The 18,633-nt window shown below is 59.2% G+C and overlaps 1 protein-coding gene across 6 annotated transcripts in view; it reads right to left on the reverse strand.

Moving 5' to 3' along the window:
* Positions 1-216: 216 nt before the first annotated feature.
* The window catches only part of GDPD5 (glycerophosphodiester phosphodiesterase domain containing 5), a 90,542-nt gene continuing 72,125 nt past the window's right edge, over positions 217-18,633 (reverse strand). For 5 of the 6 annotated variants that reach the window (XM_079787866.1, XM_079787867.1, XM_079787869.1 and 2 more), the window contains exons 7-17: positions 17,232-17,330; positions 16,842-16,935; positions 16,357-16,502; positions 12,397-12,479; positions 10,540-10,690; positions 9,794-10,012; positions 9,078-9,235; positions 8,609-8,756; positions 7,263-7,345; positions 4,517-4,629; positions 218-2,005 (exon numbers count right to left, since the gene is read on the reverse strand). In XM_079787866.1, the coding sequence (XP_079643992.1) occupies positions 1,857-2,005; positions 4,517-4,629; positions 7,263-7,345; positions 8,609-8,756; positions 9,078-9,235; positions 9,794-10,012; positions 10,540-10,690; positions 12,397-12,479; positions 16,357-16,502; positions 16,842-16,935; positions 17,232-17,330 (1,443 nt within the window). In that variant the 3' untranslated portion in view covers positions 218-1,856. Of the gene's footprint in view, positions 2,006-4,516; positions 4,630-7,262; positions 7,346-8,608; positions 8,757-9,077; positions 9,236-9,793; positions 10,013-10,539; positions 10,691-12,396; positions 12,480-16,356; positions 16,503-16,841; positions 16,936-17,231; positions 17,331-18,633 lie in introns of all 6 variants that reach the window. The other variant, XM_079787871.1, reaches the window with a different exon arrangement.

Consider the following 18,633-nt stretch of genomic DNA (forward strand, 5'->3'; position numbering starts at 1 on the left):
AGGTTGTTGGGCATTTGGGTAGGACAGTGACCCACTCCTGACCCAGCTGTTCCAGGTTTCACTCGTACTCCCTCGTGCCCAAGGAGAGGCAGGAGCTGACCTCTGCTCCAGGAAGGGAAGCACTTGGCAGATGCTCCGTGGGGGAAAGAAGGGGTGAATCCTTCACAGTTCCTGAGGGGCAGTCCCAGAAGTTAATGTGGGGGGGCCCAGCCTGGGTTCCAACATTTGGGAGGGGTTTCCTTCCCTCCAGGAGGTGGCAGAATTACTCCAACCCCAAGAATTCTCCCCAGAAGACCCCTGTGTGGAGAAGAGACACCTCCCGTGGTTTCCAGAAAGCACCATGTTTATTTAATGCAGGCTGGTGCTACAGTTCAGCTTCTCCCCTTTCCCCTCAGGACACCCCCACGATCACACACACTCTTAGGACAAGGATGGGAGTTACAGACCTGCCTCGACTCCGCTGCTGACTCCTCCACGGAGGGCAGAGGTCCAAGGACTGAGTGACAGACAGGGACATCTGTGGACTCTCTCGGGGCTTTCAGCCCAGGCACCCCAATGTGCCAGGAATGGGGTGGGCTGGCTTTGATCAGGTCCAAGTCCTTGAGACGTCCAAGCCAGACTTCTGCCAAGGTGGAGAGGCATCTGCTGGCTGAAGGTCTCACTCCACAGGTCAGGGAGCTCAGAACACCTCCAAGGGGCCGTGCGGGGACCTCCTAGTCCCCTGGTTCACCCTGACAGTGGGCCCAGGAGCCCCCCCCCCCATCTTCCGTGCTGCTCCTGGCTGGTTACAGAAGGCACGAGTGCCTGGGTGGGGTTCTGGTGCCACTCGTTCTGTGGGGCCTTGGACGGTCACTTTCCCTCTCCAAGATTGGTCCCCAGCCCTGGGCTGTTACGGAACCTGCCACTCTCCCGCTCGTTTCTGAGAATGGCTCTTCCTCCCATCATGGGGCCAAGACTGAATCCCAAACTCGGCAGCTCGGTCCCCATCCTTCCACTGACAGTTCAGAAATGACGTGTCAACTTGGCAGCTTTAACCACTTGGCCACGGCCCCTCAGGCTCCTTCCTCTGTAGGCCTCCGTGGCCACGTGCCCGCCCCTGACTGTGCCCAGAGAACCCTCTTCCCAGGGGCCCTGCCCTGTGGTCACTGAGGTGGTGCCAGTCTCGCCCTCCTGAGCCTCCAGGTCACTCTGCCCTGGAGGCCTGTTGGGCACTTGGGCAGGGGGCCGAGCAGCCCTGAGCCTGCTCTTCTGGCCACTTCCAGCTGCTCCGAAGGACGTGGCTGGGGCCCTCTCCTGGGGCAGGGCCAGTGGCGGTGGGAGGCTGGTCGGAGGAGTGTCTCCACCCCCGCCGCAGGCTTTCCCGCTGAGCGAGCCTCCTTGTGCTTTGAGACGGATGTGAAGAGCCGAGCTGCTGGGGGCAGAGGCCCAGCCCCAGGTCCTCGAGGCAGGAGCCACAGAGAAGGCGGCTGCTTCACAGCCCAAACAGGAGGGTGGTCCCACATGAGCATCCACATCCTCCATTGCCATAGGGGATAGGGCATGGCCCAGTGGCCCATCAAAGCGTCCAGGATTCAAGGGAGGGTTGCAGGGGAGGACCAGGCCCCACACTTCCCAGAAGAAGGATCCCCAGGCCTGCAGGGGCATCTGAGAGGCTGGAGTCCTGGCCCAGCTGGGCCTGAGGGGAGAGAGGAGCCCCTACCCCCTAAAAGAGACGTCAGGGCGGACCAGGGGCTGGAGCCAACGAGGAGGCCACGGCGCCAGCTCCCAGAGCGCTCCCAGTCCACACAAGCTTCTGCCTGCTCTTCTGGGTTCCCTGGTCTCTCCGTTAGATTCGGCCCGGGAAGACAGGGCTTCCGCTAACGCCCACTCCGGTCTGTGAGGGTCTTGGTCTGGCTGCCAGTCCCTCGGGGGTCCCCTGGGGGGGTGGCGCTGGTGGCATATGTGTCATAACTGTTGTCTGAACATACAGAGAGCTCATCGGAGACCTCCATGCCATCGCTGATCTCTGTTGGGCCAGAGGGGGCAAGAGAGGGGTCAGTGAGGACGGCGAGGAAATAACTGTGGGGAGGGTGGCCTGCAGCGACTCCTGGCCAGGCACTGGGATGCTGAGGAGACCACTGGGTTCAGGTTTGGAGTTGAGATTGGTAGTCAAGGCCCCCCTGGGTGTCTATTCTCCCCTGGAACTCTTCCTTCTAGCCACCGACAACCAGCCGCACCCTCCTGGGCGTGGCACCGTGTGTTACTCTCCTCAGGGCCTTTGCACAAACTGGCCCCTCTCCTGGGAGTGACTTCCCCATCAACACCTTTTAAAAAGTCTGGCTCATTCCTCTCATGTGTGTTACTGCAGCCTCCCTGACCCCCCTTCTTCCGGCAGGGATGGGACCTGCTCATAGCCACCCCCCCCCCCCCCCCACCGCTACCTCCCACCCCATCACATCCTGTACTGCCACCAGCTGGAGCACTTCAAGGATAGGGGTACTGTCTGGGCCTCTGTCCCCAGTGCCTGGCACAGTGCTGGACCCAGCAGAGGCCCAGGGGAAGGTCCGCCGAGTGGAGCTGAGCCCACCCTGAGGGGACTCAGGGTTCCTTGGTGGAGGTGAGGGTCTCTGGAGACGACCTCTCAGCCTGGAGTGAGGACTGTGGTCGACTCCCCTCAGAGCCTGCCTCAGAGGTGCTCAGTGAATGGTCTTTGGCACTATGGGAGGGGGCGGGGGGGTCTGGGCAGAACCTGCCAGGCCTAGGGGTAGGGGCTGGCCTCCTGCCTTCCATTCATGCTCCTCCCCCCTCTGACTTGAGGCCAGGCACAGTGCGGGGGCCTGGGGAGCCCAGGTGCCCTGGACTGGCCCCTTCCTCCAGGAGGGAGCTCTCCAGCGTGGCCAGAAGGCTGTGGGATGCCAGGGGGGCCCTCCAACCCGTCTTGGTGCTCAGGGAAGGCTCCCAGGAGGATATTTTTTTTGAGCAAAGATAAGCAAGAATCTGTGTATCCTAAGCACCCAAAACAGTGCCTGGCATTCATCTGTTAGGGAAATGAATAGTAAAGGAGTGAATAGTGAGATGGTCACACGATCCTTGATCCTTGGAGCCAGCCCCACCAAAACCGCAGTCACCCCCATGGCTCTCGTTCATTCATGCACGTTCACCAAGTCCCCCTCTGGACCAGCGTGACAGTAACCCTCACACGTATCCTTGGGGGGTTACTAGCCCATTTTACAGACAAGGAGTCTGATGCTGAGGGAGGTAGGACCCGTGGTCGGCAAACTGCGGCTCGCGAGCCACATGCGGCTCTTTGGCCCCTTGAGTGTGGCTCTTCCACAAAATACCACGGCCTGGGCGAGTCTATTTTGAAGAAGTGGCATTAGAAGAAGTTTAAGTTTAAAAAATTTGGCTCTCCAACGAAATTTCAATCGTTGGACTGTTGATATTTGGCTCTGCTGACTAATGAGTTTGCCAACCCCTGGGTTAGACAATGTGCTCCAGTCCATACAGCTAGTTGGGGCTAGAGTTGGGATTTGAATCCAGATCCACCTGGCTCCTAAATGCTCTATAAATTTCTCCTTTTCTTTCTGTTCCCATACCCATACCTCTCTCCTGAATTACCAAGATGCATGCTGGGAGGATGCCATGCGGACAGGAAGATGACCATCTACAAGCCAAGGGGGGAGGGCTGGACCAGATCCTTCCCCCGCAGCCCTCCCACACCTGGACTTTGGACTCCTAGACTCCAGAATTGTGAGACAATAAATTTCTGTTGTTTAAGCCTCCCACTTCGCAGTACTTGGTTACAGCTCTCCTGCAAAAACGGCCAAATACAAATCTTCCCACAACCCTCCTCTGCTTCCAGAACGAGGCCCAAGCTCCTGACCACGCCACCAGGCGCCACCTGGGGTGAGCCAGCCAGCGGCCCCTCCCCGCCAGCCGTGTGGAGTGGTGTTTAGTTGCCAGTGCCCTGGAAGCAGTGCTCCCTCCCTCCCTCCGAGCACGCTGCTCCTGCCGGCCTGTCCTTCCTGCCCTCTGCTCCTCCGCCCTGAGCGCAAACCCATCTCCCAGGCCCCCCCATCCATCCTTCTGGTTCAGCTATGTCACTGCCGTGCAAAGTGGGTTTCAAAACCGTCCTCACCGCCCCAGGGAGCTCTGACCACTCTCCTCTGTACCCCACTTGGGTTCAGCGCCCTCATCTGTCAGAGCTCCCCTGACACCCAGTTCCCCATGATCTTGCTTAGATAGCTGCCGCCTCCTCCATCCGACGGGGACTGTCGGCCGCCTGGCAACAGCAGGGATGAAGTCAATTTTTGGGGTCCCTGTATGAACCAGGCAAAGGGGGATAGGCCTTCAAAGCAGACTCTTCCCCTCCACCCCACTCCTGCACGTCACCCTTGCCCACCACCCATGATGCTGACATGGCTGTATGTGGAGGGCGTGTGTGTCTGTGTGTGTGGGCATCCATGTCCATGCCATGTCCCTGTCTGCCTGTGCGGGGTAGGGACCCGGGCCCAGTGCCTGTCTCGGGGCTGCCCACCTGAGAAGATGAGCTTCTCCTTCATGATGCTGACGTCCCGGCTGGTCCGGTGCACCGCCGCATTCAGCATGATCTGCTCGGGGTTGTAGCTCCGTATGCCACCCAGGCGCCACCTGCAGAGATGACCCCGTGGATCAGGCCCTTTCCCACCCATCCCTGGAGCAGGGGTCCTGCCCTCTCCCGGAGCCTCTGTGGATTGGGCCTGAGAGACCAGCAGGACTCCTGTCTGACTGTCCAGAAGGGGCCCAGCGAGGGCAGAGCTGGTGCTTGAATCAGAGTCTCCTGACTCTCAGCCAGGCCTCTCCTGCCTTCCTCTTCCTCCAGACCCAGCTCAGCCCCCCGGGCCCAGGATGCTTTGGGTTGGTTAGTTCTGTCTCAGGTGCCCCCAGTTATTCACCTGGTTTCTTTGGACGGGATAAATTTGGGGTGGGGGAGGGCTTACCAGACATGACTCTGATGACCTACCCTGAGGTACACACTAATCTTGGGGAGCCCCAGCTGATGTCTCCTACAGCTCCACTGTTATGACTAAGCTGAGGGAACCCCCGGAGAGGAAAGCAGAGAGAGGAGGGGAGATACAGGGGGCTTTGCTCAGAACTGGTCTTCACAGGCTCTGAGCCAAGGACTTAGAGTGACTTGGGTTGGGGTCTGAGCTACTCCCTTCCAACCACCCTGGAAGAGGGGGGCACATACTCCCCAATGGGGAGCCCCGGCTGGAGCGCCGATCCCTCTGATGGCCGAGGCCGGGCTGCTCTGGGCATGCAGGGGCCACGTGAAGCCAGGCACTGCTTTCCTGTTGTGGCCTCAACTACCCCAATCCTGCCGCTGACCTGAGACTTTGCAACCTGGACAGAAGGATTCACTGGACCCCACTTTCACTCCCACCAGGAGAAGCGGGGTCAGCTTGGAAACAACCCAACCCTCAGGGCACGGAGCCCCGTGGGGTGGATGCAGGGAGCCCAGACTCCACAAGAAACCAGCTGTTTCCAGATGGGGTCAGCACAGCTGAAATGGACAGGCAGATGGACAGGCAGAGGGGTGGATGAACAGAGCGGACAGACGGGGGCCAAGCAGGAAGCAGAGGGGAAGGCAGCCTGCGCCCTGGCTGGGCGAGCACCCTTCGTGTCCTTGAGGACAGCAGCTGGGTCTTATTTATCGCTGTGTCCCTGGCACCAACCTCAGTGCCTGCTGTGTGTGTGTGTGTGGCGGGGGCCCTAAGTACGTGAGGGAATGAATGGGAGAATGAGAAAGTGATCTGCAATCTGCACCAGGGCCCCCACCTCCATCAGGGGGGTGCCAGGAAGAGAGCGGACCACCCTGGCTGTATGTTGCGCAGGGCCAGCCTCCCAGGCACGCCGACCCCCACTGCAGGCCCAGCAGCGCCAGCCAGCACCTCTGTACGCCTGCTGACTGCGAGGTGGAGGAAGGCCCGGGTGAATGTACCGTGGCTGGCTCAGTCCCCCAGCCAGGGAGCAGTTCCTCCTAGCAGCTGCTCAGTGAAGCCGTCTGACCCAGGAGGGCTCAAGGTGCTTGACAAGGACTTGGGTCTCCAAGACAGAAGTCTCCTCTTGGAAATTAACATTAACCCCAGAAGGAGAGTGTCAGGCCAGGGTTTCTCAGCCATGCACATCTAAGACAGGAAGCTCACCCGCTGTGGGGCTCTCGCCAGGGGAAAGTGGGAGAGTGTGTATGGGGGAGTCAGAGACGGAAAGTGAAAGAGGTGAGAGACACAGAGAAAGGTAAAGAGAGAATGAGTGATGGGAGAGGCAAACCCAGAGAGCGGAAAGGCGACAGATGGGAAGGGAGAGACAGAACTTGGTGGGGCGTGCGCTGGGCAGCGGGCAGCCCTGCAGGGACACCGAGGGGGGAGCAGGCAGAGCCCTCTCTGCAGAGGAAGATGCGCTGGTGCTGAGAGAGGCCAGGTCAGCAACCGACAAGGAAACCCTGGCTCCCCATCGGCAGAAGCAGCAGGAGGGACAGAGCAGAGGGCACACACGGCCAGGGGGGAAGAGAAGGGAGGACGCCGGGAGAGGAGGGTTCTGGGGAGGGAAAGAGGCTTCCGGTGAGGGAGAGAGGGACCCAGGCACAGGCTCAGGCAGGTCCCAGAGGAACTGGAGAGAGGGGCGGAGAGGAGGGAGAAAGCAAAGCGCCAGGAGGAGGAAGACCACACAGAATTACCTGATCAAGTGATAGCTGTGAGATGCCAGAGTGCAGCAGAGAGGGGAGGGTGGGGAGAGAGGAGGGACATGCGCCGGGTCAGAGCAGGATGGGACAGAGAGAGAACGTCAGTCAAGAATAAAACCCTTCCCGTTGGTTCATGGCTGGGCTGGGACCCCAGCCTGGCCCTCAGCCCTCCCCTGGCCACCCCACCTCCCCACTGCGCCCACTGCCCCGGCTTCTGTCTGAGGGTGGGGAGGGCTCCGGCATGGCACAGGTGTGCTGAGTGCTGGTGGGAACCACGGCGTGTTCAACAGGTGAGACAGGCCGGAGAGGAGCGGCAACCCGCGTCCACCAGCAAACCCGCACAGGGGTTGGCTCTGGGCTCCCAGCTGGGGGCTCATTCCAGAAGCTGCCAGCCCTGGCGGAGGGGGGCGGGCTGGGGGACACTGGGAGTCTTCTCCCCACCTGGGCCCTCTGGTCAGGCCTTCTCCCGGCCCAGAGCTCAGGAGGAGGGGCGCCTGGCTGGGTGGGAGCCGGGTCTGCCTTGGGGCGGGGAAGGCCGAGGCAGTGGTTAGAGCCTACTCACTTCTGGAGCACGAAGATGCCCACGATGAGGGTGAAGGAGATCAGGTCCGCGGTGACCCACATGAGACAGTACTCGTCCGGGGGCTGTGGACAGACGGCCCGTGGCCAGCCCCAGTCACAGCCGGTCCACATCCGGCTCCAGACTGAGGGTCCACGGGCAGGGGAGGACCTGGAGGTGTGCGCTCTGGGCATTGTGGGGAGGGGAGGGGAGGGGGTGTGTGTGTGTGTGTGTGTACACAGGATGCCTGTGTGGTGTTCGGAGTAAAGGTGGTTAGTGTCCAGCCTGGAGGGTTTGGCTGCTTAAGGAGGCTCAAAGCAAGAGGCCAATAAGGAACGACAGACAGGTGCGTGTGAGGGTTCCACGTGACCTGCAGGTGTGCCGTGTGTGGCGTCCGTGTGGGTGTCAGAGTGCACGTGTCACCGTAGGGTGTGGACTGCCGGGGCTTCCCCCGGGGACAGTGGAGGGACCAGGAGGGCAAACCTCCTGACCTCAGGCGGCCTGAGGAGGAGGGGTGGGGCTCTTCTGGCATTGGTCAACTCCTGTGACCCCAAAATTCGAGTGTCTCATCCCCACTGCCGCCACAGTGTTATTTCATCTCATTCGGGCCGAGCCTTCGCAGATCTTAAAGGACCGAGGGCAGGTGGATAGACGTAACCCTCCGTGACCTAGATCTGACCGCGGACCTTGGCACTGTCTCAGCCATAACAAGACCCTCCGCCTGCTGTTCACCTTCTCAGAGAGGTAGCAGTGGGAGCACAGCGGGGAGATCAAAGGCTCCCACCCCCAGTGGCAGAGCTGGGACGGGAATTCAGGCCGGTCTGCAGGTGCTCGTTGAAAACAATTGAAAACTGGTTTGATCCGCTGTCATCTCTGAGCAGATTTTACTGTTCCCTATTCTTGTCCTGTTACCCTCTTTTCACAATGCCTTCCCTTCCTTTAACCTTTTGCACTCGGATGTCGAGTGTGACTTGACACGGTTAGCATTAGAATAAAGGAATCGAGAAAAAAGCAAGCGAGTGCAAAGGGTTAAAATAAAACATAAAAAAACAACACCCCAGACCAGAAAACCAAGTAGTTGTTCAGTAGCTCTCTAGGGCCCATAAGTGATGCTTCTGCCCGAGGGTCAGGCCCAGGCCCAGGCCCTCCCCTCTCCCAGCACCTCAGCGCCGACGCAGCGGCCTCGAACATCCTCCTCCTGCCTCAAGCCTGTACCCTCCATGGGCTCCCCCCAACCTGAGACTGATCACCAGAGACCCCAAGTGTGGAGTCTGCACCCGCCTGGGTGCCAGTGGGAGCTCTCCACTCCCCCCAGGTGCCCTCTGCCCCCAGCAGTCCTCCCAACTCACCATGATCCAGAGGGGGGACGGCACCTGGGACAGAGTGTGGGCGTTGTCGGAGGTGACGGATGGGACCCCCATGCACCACAGCAGCGAGAAGAGCCACGGCGTGTTGACCGTGTAGAGGTTCACGCTCAGGTTCCAGGAGGCATAGTCCCTGTGGGGTGAGGGACGGGCTGGTCAGCCTGTGGTCGGGGCCTCTGGGAGCCTGGGAGGCGTGACGCCATCCTCACCTGTCCCGAGGAAGGACTCTTCCTCCCAGAGGGCCCGACTCGGAGCCAACCCACGTCTGCCTGACGCTCTTGACGTCTCCTCCTTGACCAGAAGTCCCTGTGCTTAACCATCTGCCCAGACGTGTGTTTGTGTATTGTGTGTGCGTGCGTGTGTATGAGAGAGGGAGAGGAGGAGACAGACAGACAGGATGGAGGAACTGAGTCTTGCCCTCCTCTGGCTGAGCGGGGGTGGGTGGGGTGGGCACCTGAGCTCCTGGCGGGACACCTGAGTGTAGCGCAGGTTCAGCCACTGGATGTGGCCTCTGTGTAGGCTGGTCGCTTCCTCCTTGGAGCCTGACGTCTGCTGGAAGCCAGGAGCCACCCTCCGTACAAAGGGCCTCTGCCTGTTAGGCAGCCACATGACCTGCAGGCAGAGAGGGGGCGGCCTCAGATCTCTCATCTGTAAAATGGGTTGAGTCTACCCCTCCTAACGCACCTAGAAGGGTTAAAAGAGATAGGACAGACGGGCCTGACACGGGTAAAAGCTTACATATAATTATCATCATCCGGGGGGATGACTTGGTCCCAGCCAAGGCTGTGAATTGCGTTGGCAATAACCCAGGGACTTGCCCTCTAGCCCTGTCACAATGACTGATAATCAAAATGTCAGTTATTCTGCACGGGGCCACCAGCATCTAGTGTGCGTCACACGTTGGTGTGACATTCCTCAGATCTCCAAATACTGCACCACAGGAATGTGGGCAGTGCTTCCTGGCCGTAAAAGTGTGTTGGAGAACCTGGACTTGGTCATTTTAAAGGACTTCCTTGTTACCCTCTTGTCCCCACAATGACCCTGTCAGGGAGGCGAGGGGCACGGTGCCCCCATTTTACAAAGGTGGAAGCTGAGGTCTGCAGAGGGGACCCGGTGAATTGGTGCTGAGTCCCGGAGGCGTGGCCGGGCGTGGCCAGGCGCCAGGCTCACCTGGTGCTGGGGGAAGCCGGAGCGCAGCAGGGCCTCCAGGGTGATGTTGAGGAAGCTGGCCCGGTAGGGATGCTCCCGAGGAGGGTCGCGCAGGTTGAGCAGCAGCGTGGCATTGCCCTTGGCCAACGCCAGGAGCTCAGCGAGGCTGCAGATGGACTGGTTCTGGACCTCCCTGTGGTCGGAGGGGGACAGGGAGCTGGCCGTCCAGAAGGGATCCGTCTGGCAGAGACAAGGACACACATGGCTGGCTGCCTCACCAGCACTTGAGGGGCCTCCACGGGCCTTCCTGGCTCCCGAGCGCGGAGACCCCTCCGCTGCCAGCGTGCGTGTCAGGTGGGTTGATGGCTGTGACCCCGTGGGGGCTCTAGGAGACCCCACCCTTCACCCCTCTCCCCCACGCCCTGCTTACCAAAAGAATTATTTGCTTGGACTATCTCCCAGACCCCAGCACGTTTCTCCTTGAGTAACATTTCAGACCAGAAACCACTTCCCTCTATGGAGTTTTGCCGAGGTGACAATTTTAACTCCTATCACCATCAGCTTTTCTGATGGGGGACAGACCAGCACACGCAGTGACAACCATGGTCTCAGGGCTGCGGAGGCAAGAGCCCAAGGGGGCCGCTAACAAGCCGGCTGTGAGGGACGCTGGGGAGTGGGGTCCCCTGAGCTGATGGCCGCCCAGCTCCTACTGCACGGGGTCCCCACCCACGCTTTCCACACTCGGACCGGGGCAGGTGCAACCAGACCTTCAGGAACCACTGGCCAGCGTTGAGCCTCTGCAGGACGGTCCAGTTGAGCATGGAGGCGGGCCTGCGGGCCAGCTCCGGGAACGCCGCCTCCACGTTGGTGGTGCGCCGCAGCGTGGCGTCATGCATGAGGAAGGGCACGCCGTCCAGGCTGCACGAGGGCGGGCCACGGAGTCACTGCCCACCCAGGCCCCTCTCCTGTCCCCAGTAATCACCCAACACACACACACCCCTGCCCCCCACCCACGTACACCAACCCGCCAGGGGGCCCTGCAGGCTCTGCCCCTCTCGGCCTCAGGCTCCCCGTCTGCACAGGGAAGGCAGTGGGTTGGTGGGCGACTCCTTCAGGTTCTCCATGAGGGTCAGAGGGCGGTGGGGTGGGGACTGAGGAGGGAGGGCTGGGCCTAGTCTCTTAGCAACTTTGGGAGGTAGGTGCTACCTCATTGGATAAAGGGGAAACTGAGGCTGGGAGAGGGAAACACCTAGCTCAAGACCCACAGCCAGTAAGTGGTGGAATCTGGCCCAGAACCCAGTCCACGCGATGCCATAATGAGGACAGTGCAAATGCAGACCCTTTCGACAAACTTTACCTCCACCATCCGGGCCTACCCCACTGCCGCTGCCTGAACCCGTATGGTGTCTTCGTGGGAAACAGTAAAAGGCACCATGTCCCCTTCCTCAGGTATTGTACCACCTCGAAAGTTTGGATCAATATACACTGTGGCCAGATTATTATGATCTCTGAACGCATAATAATCTGGCCACTGTGTGTGTGTGTGTGTGTGTGTGTGTGTGTGTGTGTGTGTGTGTGTGTGTTGGAGGCCCGGTGCATGAATTCGTGCATGGGTGGGGTCCGGCCAGCCTGGCCAGGGGAGGGAACATGGGTGGTTGGCCGGCCTGCCTGCTGGTCGAACTCCTGGTCGAGGGGACAATTTGCATATTATTATATAGGATATACACTGAGTGGCCAGATTATTATGCGTTCAGAGATCCTCATAATCTGGCCACTCGGTGTATAATTCCAGGATGCCTACACTGGGAAAGTGTTCGCACGTACATGGTGCCCTTAGTACACACCCTGTGCAGCCGGACGTGGCAGCCCGGCCCTCTCCCCTCCTCAGAGGTCTGTTATGAGACGGGTGTGGGTTCCTCCTGCCCTTTATACTAATACACACATGTACCTACATGTAGAAGATGTGTAAGTCATTTTAGGGCTTTTTGTTTGTTTTTGGTTGTTAATCCTTACCCAAGGGTGTTTTTCCCATTACTTTTTAGAGATAGTGGAAGGGCGGGAGAGAGAAACATTGAAGTAAGAGAGACACATCAATTGGTTGCTTCCCACACGCGCCCCCACCGGGGTCTGGGATTGAACCTGCAACCCAGGTCCATGTCCTTGACTGGGAATTGAACCCGAGACCCTTCGGTGCACAGGCCACTGCTCTAACCAACGAGCCACACTGGCCAGGGCTGGGTAAGTCATCCTAATGTGGTCTTTTAAAATATAAGGGACACCACAGTGAGTGTGTGCTCTGCAATGTGCGCATTTCACTTATCAGAGTGGCTCCATCTGTCGGAGCCCTAGTCCTTCATAGAGATCGAGTCTGTCCTTCAAGCGGCTCCGTGGCAGGACTCCAGCTCCCAACCCCCGGCCCTGCTTCAACCAAGAGCCTCTGTTCTTTTCTCTATTTTATATCCAAGATTTAAGGTCACGAACAAGGTGCCTGCCCTGCAGTGGGTAACCCAAGCCTCTGCCCTCCCATCTCCGAGGCTCTGGGACCCGCGGTTTCCCCAGGGGAGACCCGGGTGTGGATGCAGTGGGGACGGGAGGAGGTACCATCCTCACAACCCAGCGCCTACCTGATGGTGACATCAGCTTGTAATCCGTACAGCTTATGCTCTAGGGCCTTCCGGAAGGACATCAGCGTGTGCTCTGGGGCCAGCTGCCGGGAAAGGGGGTAGTGAGGGGAGAGCTGAGATTTAGCTCACGCGCACCTCCCCAGCCAAGGGCAGATCTTCCATGCTGGGCCTGGTTCTAGCTCCAACTCCTCAGGCAATACTGTGTGGCGGGGCTCAGCCTCCTCATCTGTTAAATTGCGCCTGCCTCGCAGGTTTTCTGGGTGGGGGTGGGAGGCAGGGGTGGTTAGTGTTGATGTACATAAATGTGGGGGTACAGGCCTCTGCCTATGGCAATCGTGGGCTGGGGGTGAATGCCAAGTTTCCCCTTGTTATACCCCGAGTCCAGGTAGAGGTCCCAGAGCGAGAGGAGAGGGTAGATAGGCAGCAGTTTCAGAGGGCGACTAGTCTTCTCATCTGTACAGATGATGAGACCATCTCCAAGGCTGTCACATGGGTTAAGAGTCCCAGCATGTTAGCTGATACTCAATAAGTAATGACAACTGCTAACCTTGCAGCATCCACATCAGAAGAGCCTGGTTCTGGCTTGTGACTACCGTCAACCAGCTTTGTGGCCTTGCTTGGTACATCTGTTTCTCTCATAGACCCCAGTTTCCCCACATACCCCTTGAGAGAGCATATTCCCTCTTCTTTAAGGGTCTTTCTACTTGGGTGAGGGGAGGTTTTAAGTTTCCCTAGTTCTAGCTGATTTGAGGACTGTCATACCCTTTGCTGCCACTGGGGGTCAGCACCATACCAAGGGCTGGGCCACTAGGAGGAGGCGCACCACAAGGAAGACCGGGAGGGAGGACTCCTGGCTACGAAGGGATGAGGTGGAAAGGGTCCCCATGGCCGATCTCATTCCCACCAAGACATGGTCGTTCCCATTCTCTCTCCCCCTGCCATGCGGTTCCCCAACATGTAACACACGGAAAGGACTTGGGAGTTGAGAAGGAGCAATACCATTTCCCAGTCCTGGGCCATCACTTCCCCTCTGGGAACCTCAGTTTCTTTAGCTATAAAATGGGCTAATGTTATCAAGCTCGTGGGTGGTATAACAGACGTCAGTGGGCTCTATAATTCGCGTTTCTTTCTCCCCCTTTCCCTGATGCAGAGCAGCCCTGGGGACCTGCGGCCTGTCTCCCAGGCAAATGGGCCGTGTGAGGCCTCGCCCAGAGGTGGGGCAGGGCCACAGAGGCGTCTGGAGAGAGCACGGGCTTCCCACCCAGCTCGTCTAAATGCCCTGTGGCCAGGTCTCCACCAGTGACCACCCAGATTGGGCCATTGCTCTCTCCTGCTCAGGCTGGGGCTGCAGAGGGAGACGGTGGGTGGCCCGAGGAAGTGTTTGGAAGGGGCGAAGTCTCTTCCTCGAGGCTTTTTCCAACTCGGGTCTCCCTGTGCTAAGTGCTGGCCCCTAGGGAAAAAGGCATGGAAAGCTGGTCCTCCCTGGCCAGTCCTGGGACCCCAGGAGGACCCCCAGAAGTATGTGGGCACTCAGGGTGACTTGTTAATTCCCATCTTGGGGCCTGCAATGCCTCTGGCCTAAGCCCACGTGTGGTTCTGTTGTCAGGAGTGAGTGAGTGTGTGTGTGTGTGTGTGTGTGTGTGTGTGTGTGGCGGGGGTGGGGAGGAGGCGTGTCACAAACTCAAGTGGGCAGGCCACTGTGGTTAAAAGTCCAAGCTTTGGAGTTAGTCCAACCAGACATTAAAGTGAGCACGTGTGCACACACACTTGGGCACTCTCATAGGAAGGCACATGGGCACCGTCTCCAAGACAGGGATGTGCACTGGGCTTATCACACACGTGTGTGGACCGAGTCAACGCCTCCCACAGGGGGATGTGCACGGGTATCACAGCAACGCATCGAGCTGTGCCGATGCCTTCGCCAGCCCCTCAGAAACACCCCAAGAACACAAGCAGCCAGAGGCACAATGTGAGAAATTCTATGGGACAAAGGACTGTTTCTTCAACAACTAAACAGCAACTAAACAATTAAACAGCAATTAAACGTACTTAGAAGAGAGGTCAGCCAGATGCGCTGGCTGGACCCCACTGGGTTCTGATTTTTAACAACTATACACAGACATTTTTGAGATAAAGGAAAACCGAGCATGGATTCAATATTATTAATCGGTTAGGTCAGTGGTCGGCAAACTCATTAGTCAACAGAGCCAAATATCAACAGTACAACGATTGAAATTTCTTTTGAGAGCCAAATTTTTTAAACTTAAACTTCTCCTAATGCCACTTCTTCCAAATAGACTCGCCCAGGCTGTGGTATTTTGTGGAAGAGCCACACTCAAGGGGCCAAAGAGCCGCATGTGGCTCGCGAGCCGCCGTTTGCAGACCACGGGGTTAGGTGTTATAAAAGCATTGTGGTTGTGGTCATGTTAAAAAAAGAAAGAAGTCCTTATGTGTTATGGTTAGAGATACACCCTGAAGTATGGCTAAATTATACAGTGTCTGAGATTTGGTTTAAAATACTACAGCAGACAGAGTGTGGGATCTCGGAAGGCAGGGGAGAGGGGGTGGGTGGGAGGTAATCAACCCAAGACCTTGTATGCATATGTGCATAACCCATGGACACAACCAGTAGGGTGGTGACGGCCTGGGGCAGGGGTGGGGGGGGGCTGGATTGGGTCAATAGGGGGAAAAAGGGGACATATGTAATATTTTCAACAATAAAGATTTTAAAAGGTTAAAAATAAATAAAATATGACAGCAGAAAAAAGAAAAGTAGGGAAAGATGGAGCAAGAATGACAAAGCAGGGATGGATGTTGAAGGTGGTACTGGATTCATGACTCTATTTGTTCTCCATTATATTACTCTTCCCATGTCTGTGATTGATTGAAAATTTCCTACTGAAGTAATAATCCAGGCTGGGCCGCCTGGCTCCTTCCCGGCCCCGCCCCTCCCTCAGCACCCCGCTGCCTGGGAGGCTGTGCGTCTCTCTCACCATAGACAGGGCATGAGGCTCCGAGGGGACAGGTGACCCCCGACACACACAGGCAGCACATGGCAAAACTGGACCCCAAAACCAGATCCCCCCAACCCCAAAGCCATGGCCTTTCCAGCTCGTTGCTTCCAGGAGGTACCGTGACCAGAGCGGGGTTCGGGGGAAGGGCCCCCGGGCCCAGTTCAGGGCACGTGGGCTCCCCTGAAATTCAACACCACGGAACTCCCAGTCACTGTGACGGCCAAGAAAAAGCTCTCACGAAGTCCCCCTGAGGGTGGGAGGGGTCCTGCCTCAGTGGAGAACCCAGGTTCAAGGTGAGGAAACCCTGGCCCAGAGAAGGGGGAGGGTGGCCCAAGATAACAGGGGCGTCTCCCAGGCTCACAGCTGGGCACCTCCCGCGTGCTGTGTCCTGCCTCGCGGGCCTCGGCCTAGGCTCTCTCGGAATCTCGGGGCACAAGATGCAGAAACTGGCCCAGAGAAGATGGAGTCAGTCCGGCTCCCAGAGCCGCCAAGAGGTGGAGGAAGCCGGCTCTGGAGGGTGCCCACTCGAGGGGAGGCCCCTGCGGGGTCACAGGGCATCAGCAGAGGGGCTGCCGCTGACTCTGACTCCTTCCTCTCTCCATTCCTACCCAGTTCAACTGCCGCAGTCTTCCCTGTAGCCGTGGGCTCTGGGCTGCGCCCGCCCCGCCTGCCCGCGGCCTGGTCAGCCTGCCGGCAGCCCTGCTCCCACCCCACCCCGCCCGGCTGCTCTCTCCTGGGGCTTCCTCACCCACCAGCTCTCCAGCCTTTCAGGAACCCTTCCCACGCTTCCCTCCGAAGGCTAAAGATTGTATTTCATCCCACGTATCACGTTCATTTCCCTGCAAGTCCCTCCCTCCGAGGGGACAGGTCTTTGCTCATCCCCCCCTAGAATGGTAGCCCTGCTCCCCGCCCCCTGCCACCTGTCAGGGCCTTCGGGGGCACTCACCATGGGGACCCCGCGGTGGCCAATGAGGGCGGGCTTGGGGCCCAGGTCCTTTTTCTCCATGATGCAGGGAGAGGAGATGGTGAGCGGGGCCAGGTAGAGGGCGAACACCACGGCGGAGAAGGTGCAGAGGATGGCCATCTGGGAGGCTGGGGCACAAGCGAGAGCACTGCCCCATGAGCCTCCGCTCCCGTCAGGCCCGGCCATGAGCCCCGGGCAGGTTGTGGGGGACCCCTCTCCCCTCCAGTGTCAGGACACACGTGCTCTGAAGAGACCCTGCACGAGGGGCAGCCCCATCGTGACCAGAGAGAGGTGACCCTGGCTCTGGCCCACACGCCACACAGACACAGACACAGATGCAGACTCAGATGAGGAAGCGGGCACCGCTGACTGGAGCTGCAGCCCCCACGGACCCCACGGCCCCGCAGAGAGCAGGGCACACCTAGGGAAGGGGGGGCTGGGGGCAGGTCCTGCCCAGTCACACTTACAGGACCGCTCTGCCCGGGCGAACTGTCCTGCCACGATCCAGGAGAGCGCGGTGACGGCGGCCAGGGCCCCCATGTGCAGGAACGGAGCTGTGCCCTGTGTGCGGGGCAAGAGGACCGCTGACTCCCAGCTATGCGAGACCCTCTGGTCACCAACACCCTGATGGCCCATCTCTATCCACGGGGCAGGGCACCCCCGGAGACACTGGGCGTCAGGGACCCTGGGCTGTCGCCCTCCCTCCTCTGTCACTCTCGGGCTCTCCTGGGCCCCTGCTGTGACCTGGACCCCTCCTCCCCGCTCAGGGTCTTGGTCTGAGGAAACAATGTGACAGAGAGACAGATGTTGCCTTCTTCTGAGTGTGTGAGGGAAGCCCCACCCCCACCCTCACTCACCTGCAGGGAGATGAGCAGCACCTCCCACTCGTCCTCCCACAGCTGGGCCATGGCCGACATGGCCACCACCGTGGACACCAGGATGACCACCAGCCCCATCTGGAAGGGGAAGAGCAGGTGTGGCTGGACAGGCCAAGGGCCTCCAGCGTGTCTGAGAGGGAGAGGCAGGGACAGAGGGGAAGAGATGAGAGCACAGGAGAGGTGGACAAAGCCGGGAAGGGGGAGCAGGAGAGAGACAGCACAGACTGAAAAAAGCAGAGACAGCGAGACAGAGAGGACAGCGAGAGACAGAGAGGACAGCGAGAGACGGGGATGACAGCGAGAGACGGGGATGACAGAGAGAGACGGGGATGACAGCGAGAGACAAGAGAGGACAGCGAGAGACAGGGATGACAGCGAGAGACAGGGATGACAGCGAGAGACAGAGAGGACAGCGAGAGATGGGGATGACAGTGAGAGACAGAGATGACAGTGAGACAGGGATGACAGTAAGAGACAGAGATGACTGTGAGAGACAGGGATGACTGTGAGAGGGATGACAGCAAGAGACGGGGATGACAGCGAGACAGCGACAGAGATGACAGCGAGACAGATGACAGTGAGAGACAGGGATGACTGTGAGACAGAGATGACAGAGACAGGGATGACAGTGAGAGACATGGATGACAGCGAGACAGATGACAGTGAGAGACAGAGATGACAGTGAGAGACAGAGACAGGAGGAGGACGCGGACCCAGGGAAGAAGAGCCAAGGACCAAGAGAAACAGCAGGGGGATGGGAGGTGGGAGGGAGCTGGAGCAGGTGGAGGTGAGGCCCAGGCTCAGCCCCACGGAGGGTGTGAGGCGGGAAGACACCCAGCAAACTGAGGGGTCCGGGCTCTCCTGCGCCCAGCAGCGCCCACCCAAGGCCTCCCCCAGCCCTGCCAGCAGCCTTTGGAGTGAAGGGTGAGTTGCCTGGACCACAGGGGCAGGAGGCTGAGGAGCCAGGTCCCTGTGGGAGCCTGATGCCCAGGCCAGCCGTGTCCTCTGCCAGCCAGGCCCACAGGCCCTGCAGGCTGAGCAAGCAGAGGTGAGGGAGGGTGCAGCCCCACCGCCCAGCCCCAGCCTCCGAGCCCCCAGCCTCTACGGTGTCCCCGGGGCTGCCTCCCAGCCGCTCCTGGAGAAGCAAGCCCAGCTGTGATGGGAGCCTAGAGGGAACCTTCACAGGACAGGGGTCTCGGGGGACAGAGGGGACCATCTCATACACGTCAGATGCTCCCCCAAACTAAGTGAAGTCTGGTGTCTGGCTAGTCTCCAGAGACACCCCCCCCCCCCACACACACACCCCACACCTCTTGAGCCCTGGCACTCACCCTGCACACCTCCCTGCATGCCATGCAGGCCGGGTAGTGCCCAGGTGACC

The sequence above is a fragment of the Cnephaeus nilssonii genome (genome assembly GCF_951640355.1).
Source record: "Cnephaeus nilssonii genome assembly, chromosome: 13".
Taxonomy (NCBI): Eukaryota; Metazoa; Chordata; class Mammalia; order Chiroptera; family Vespertilionidae; genus Cnephaeus; species Cnephaeus nilssonii.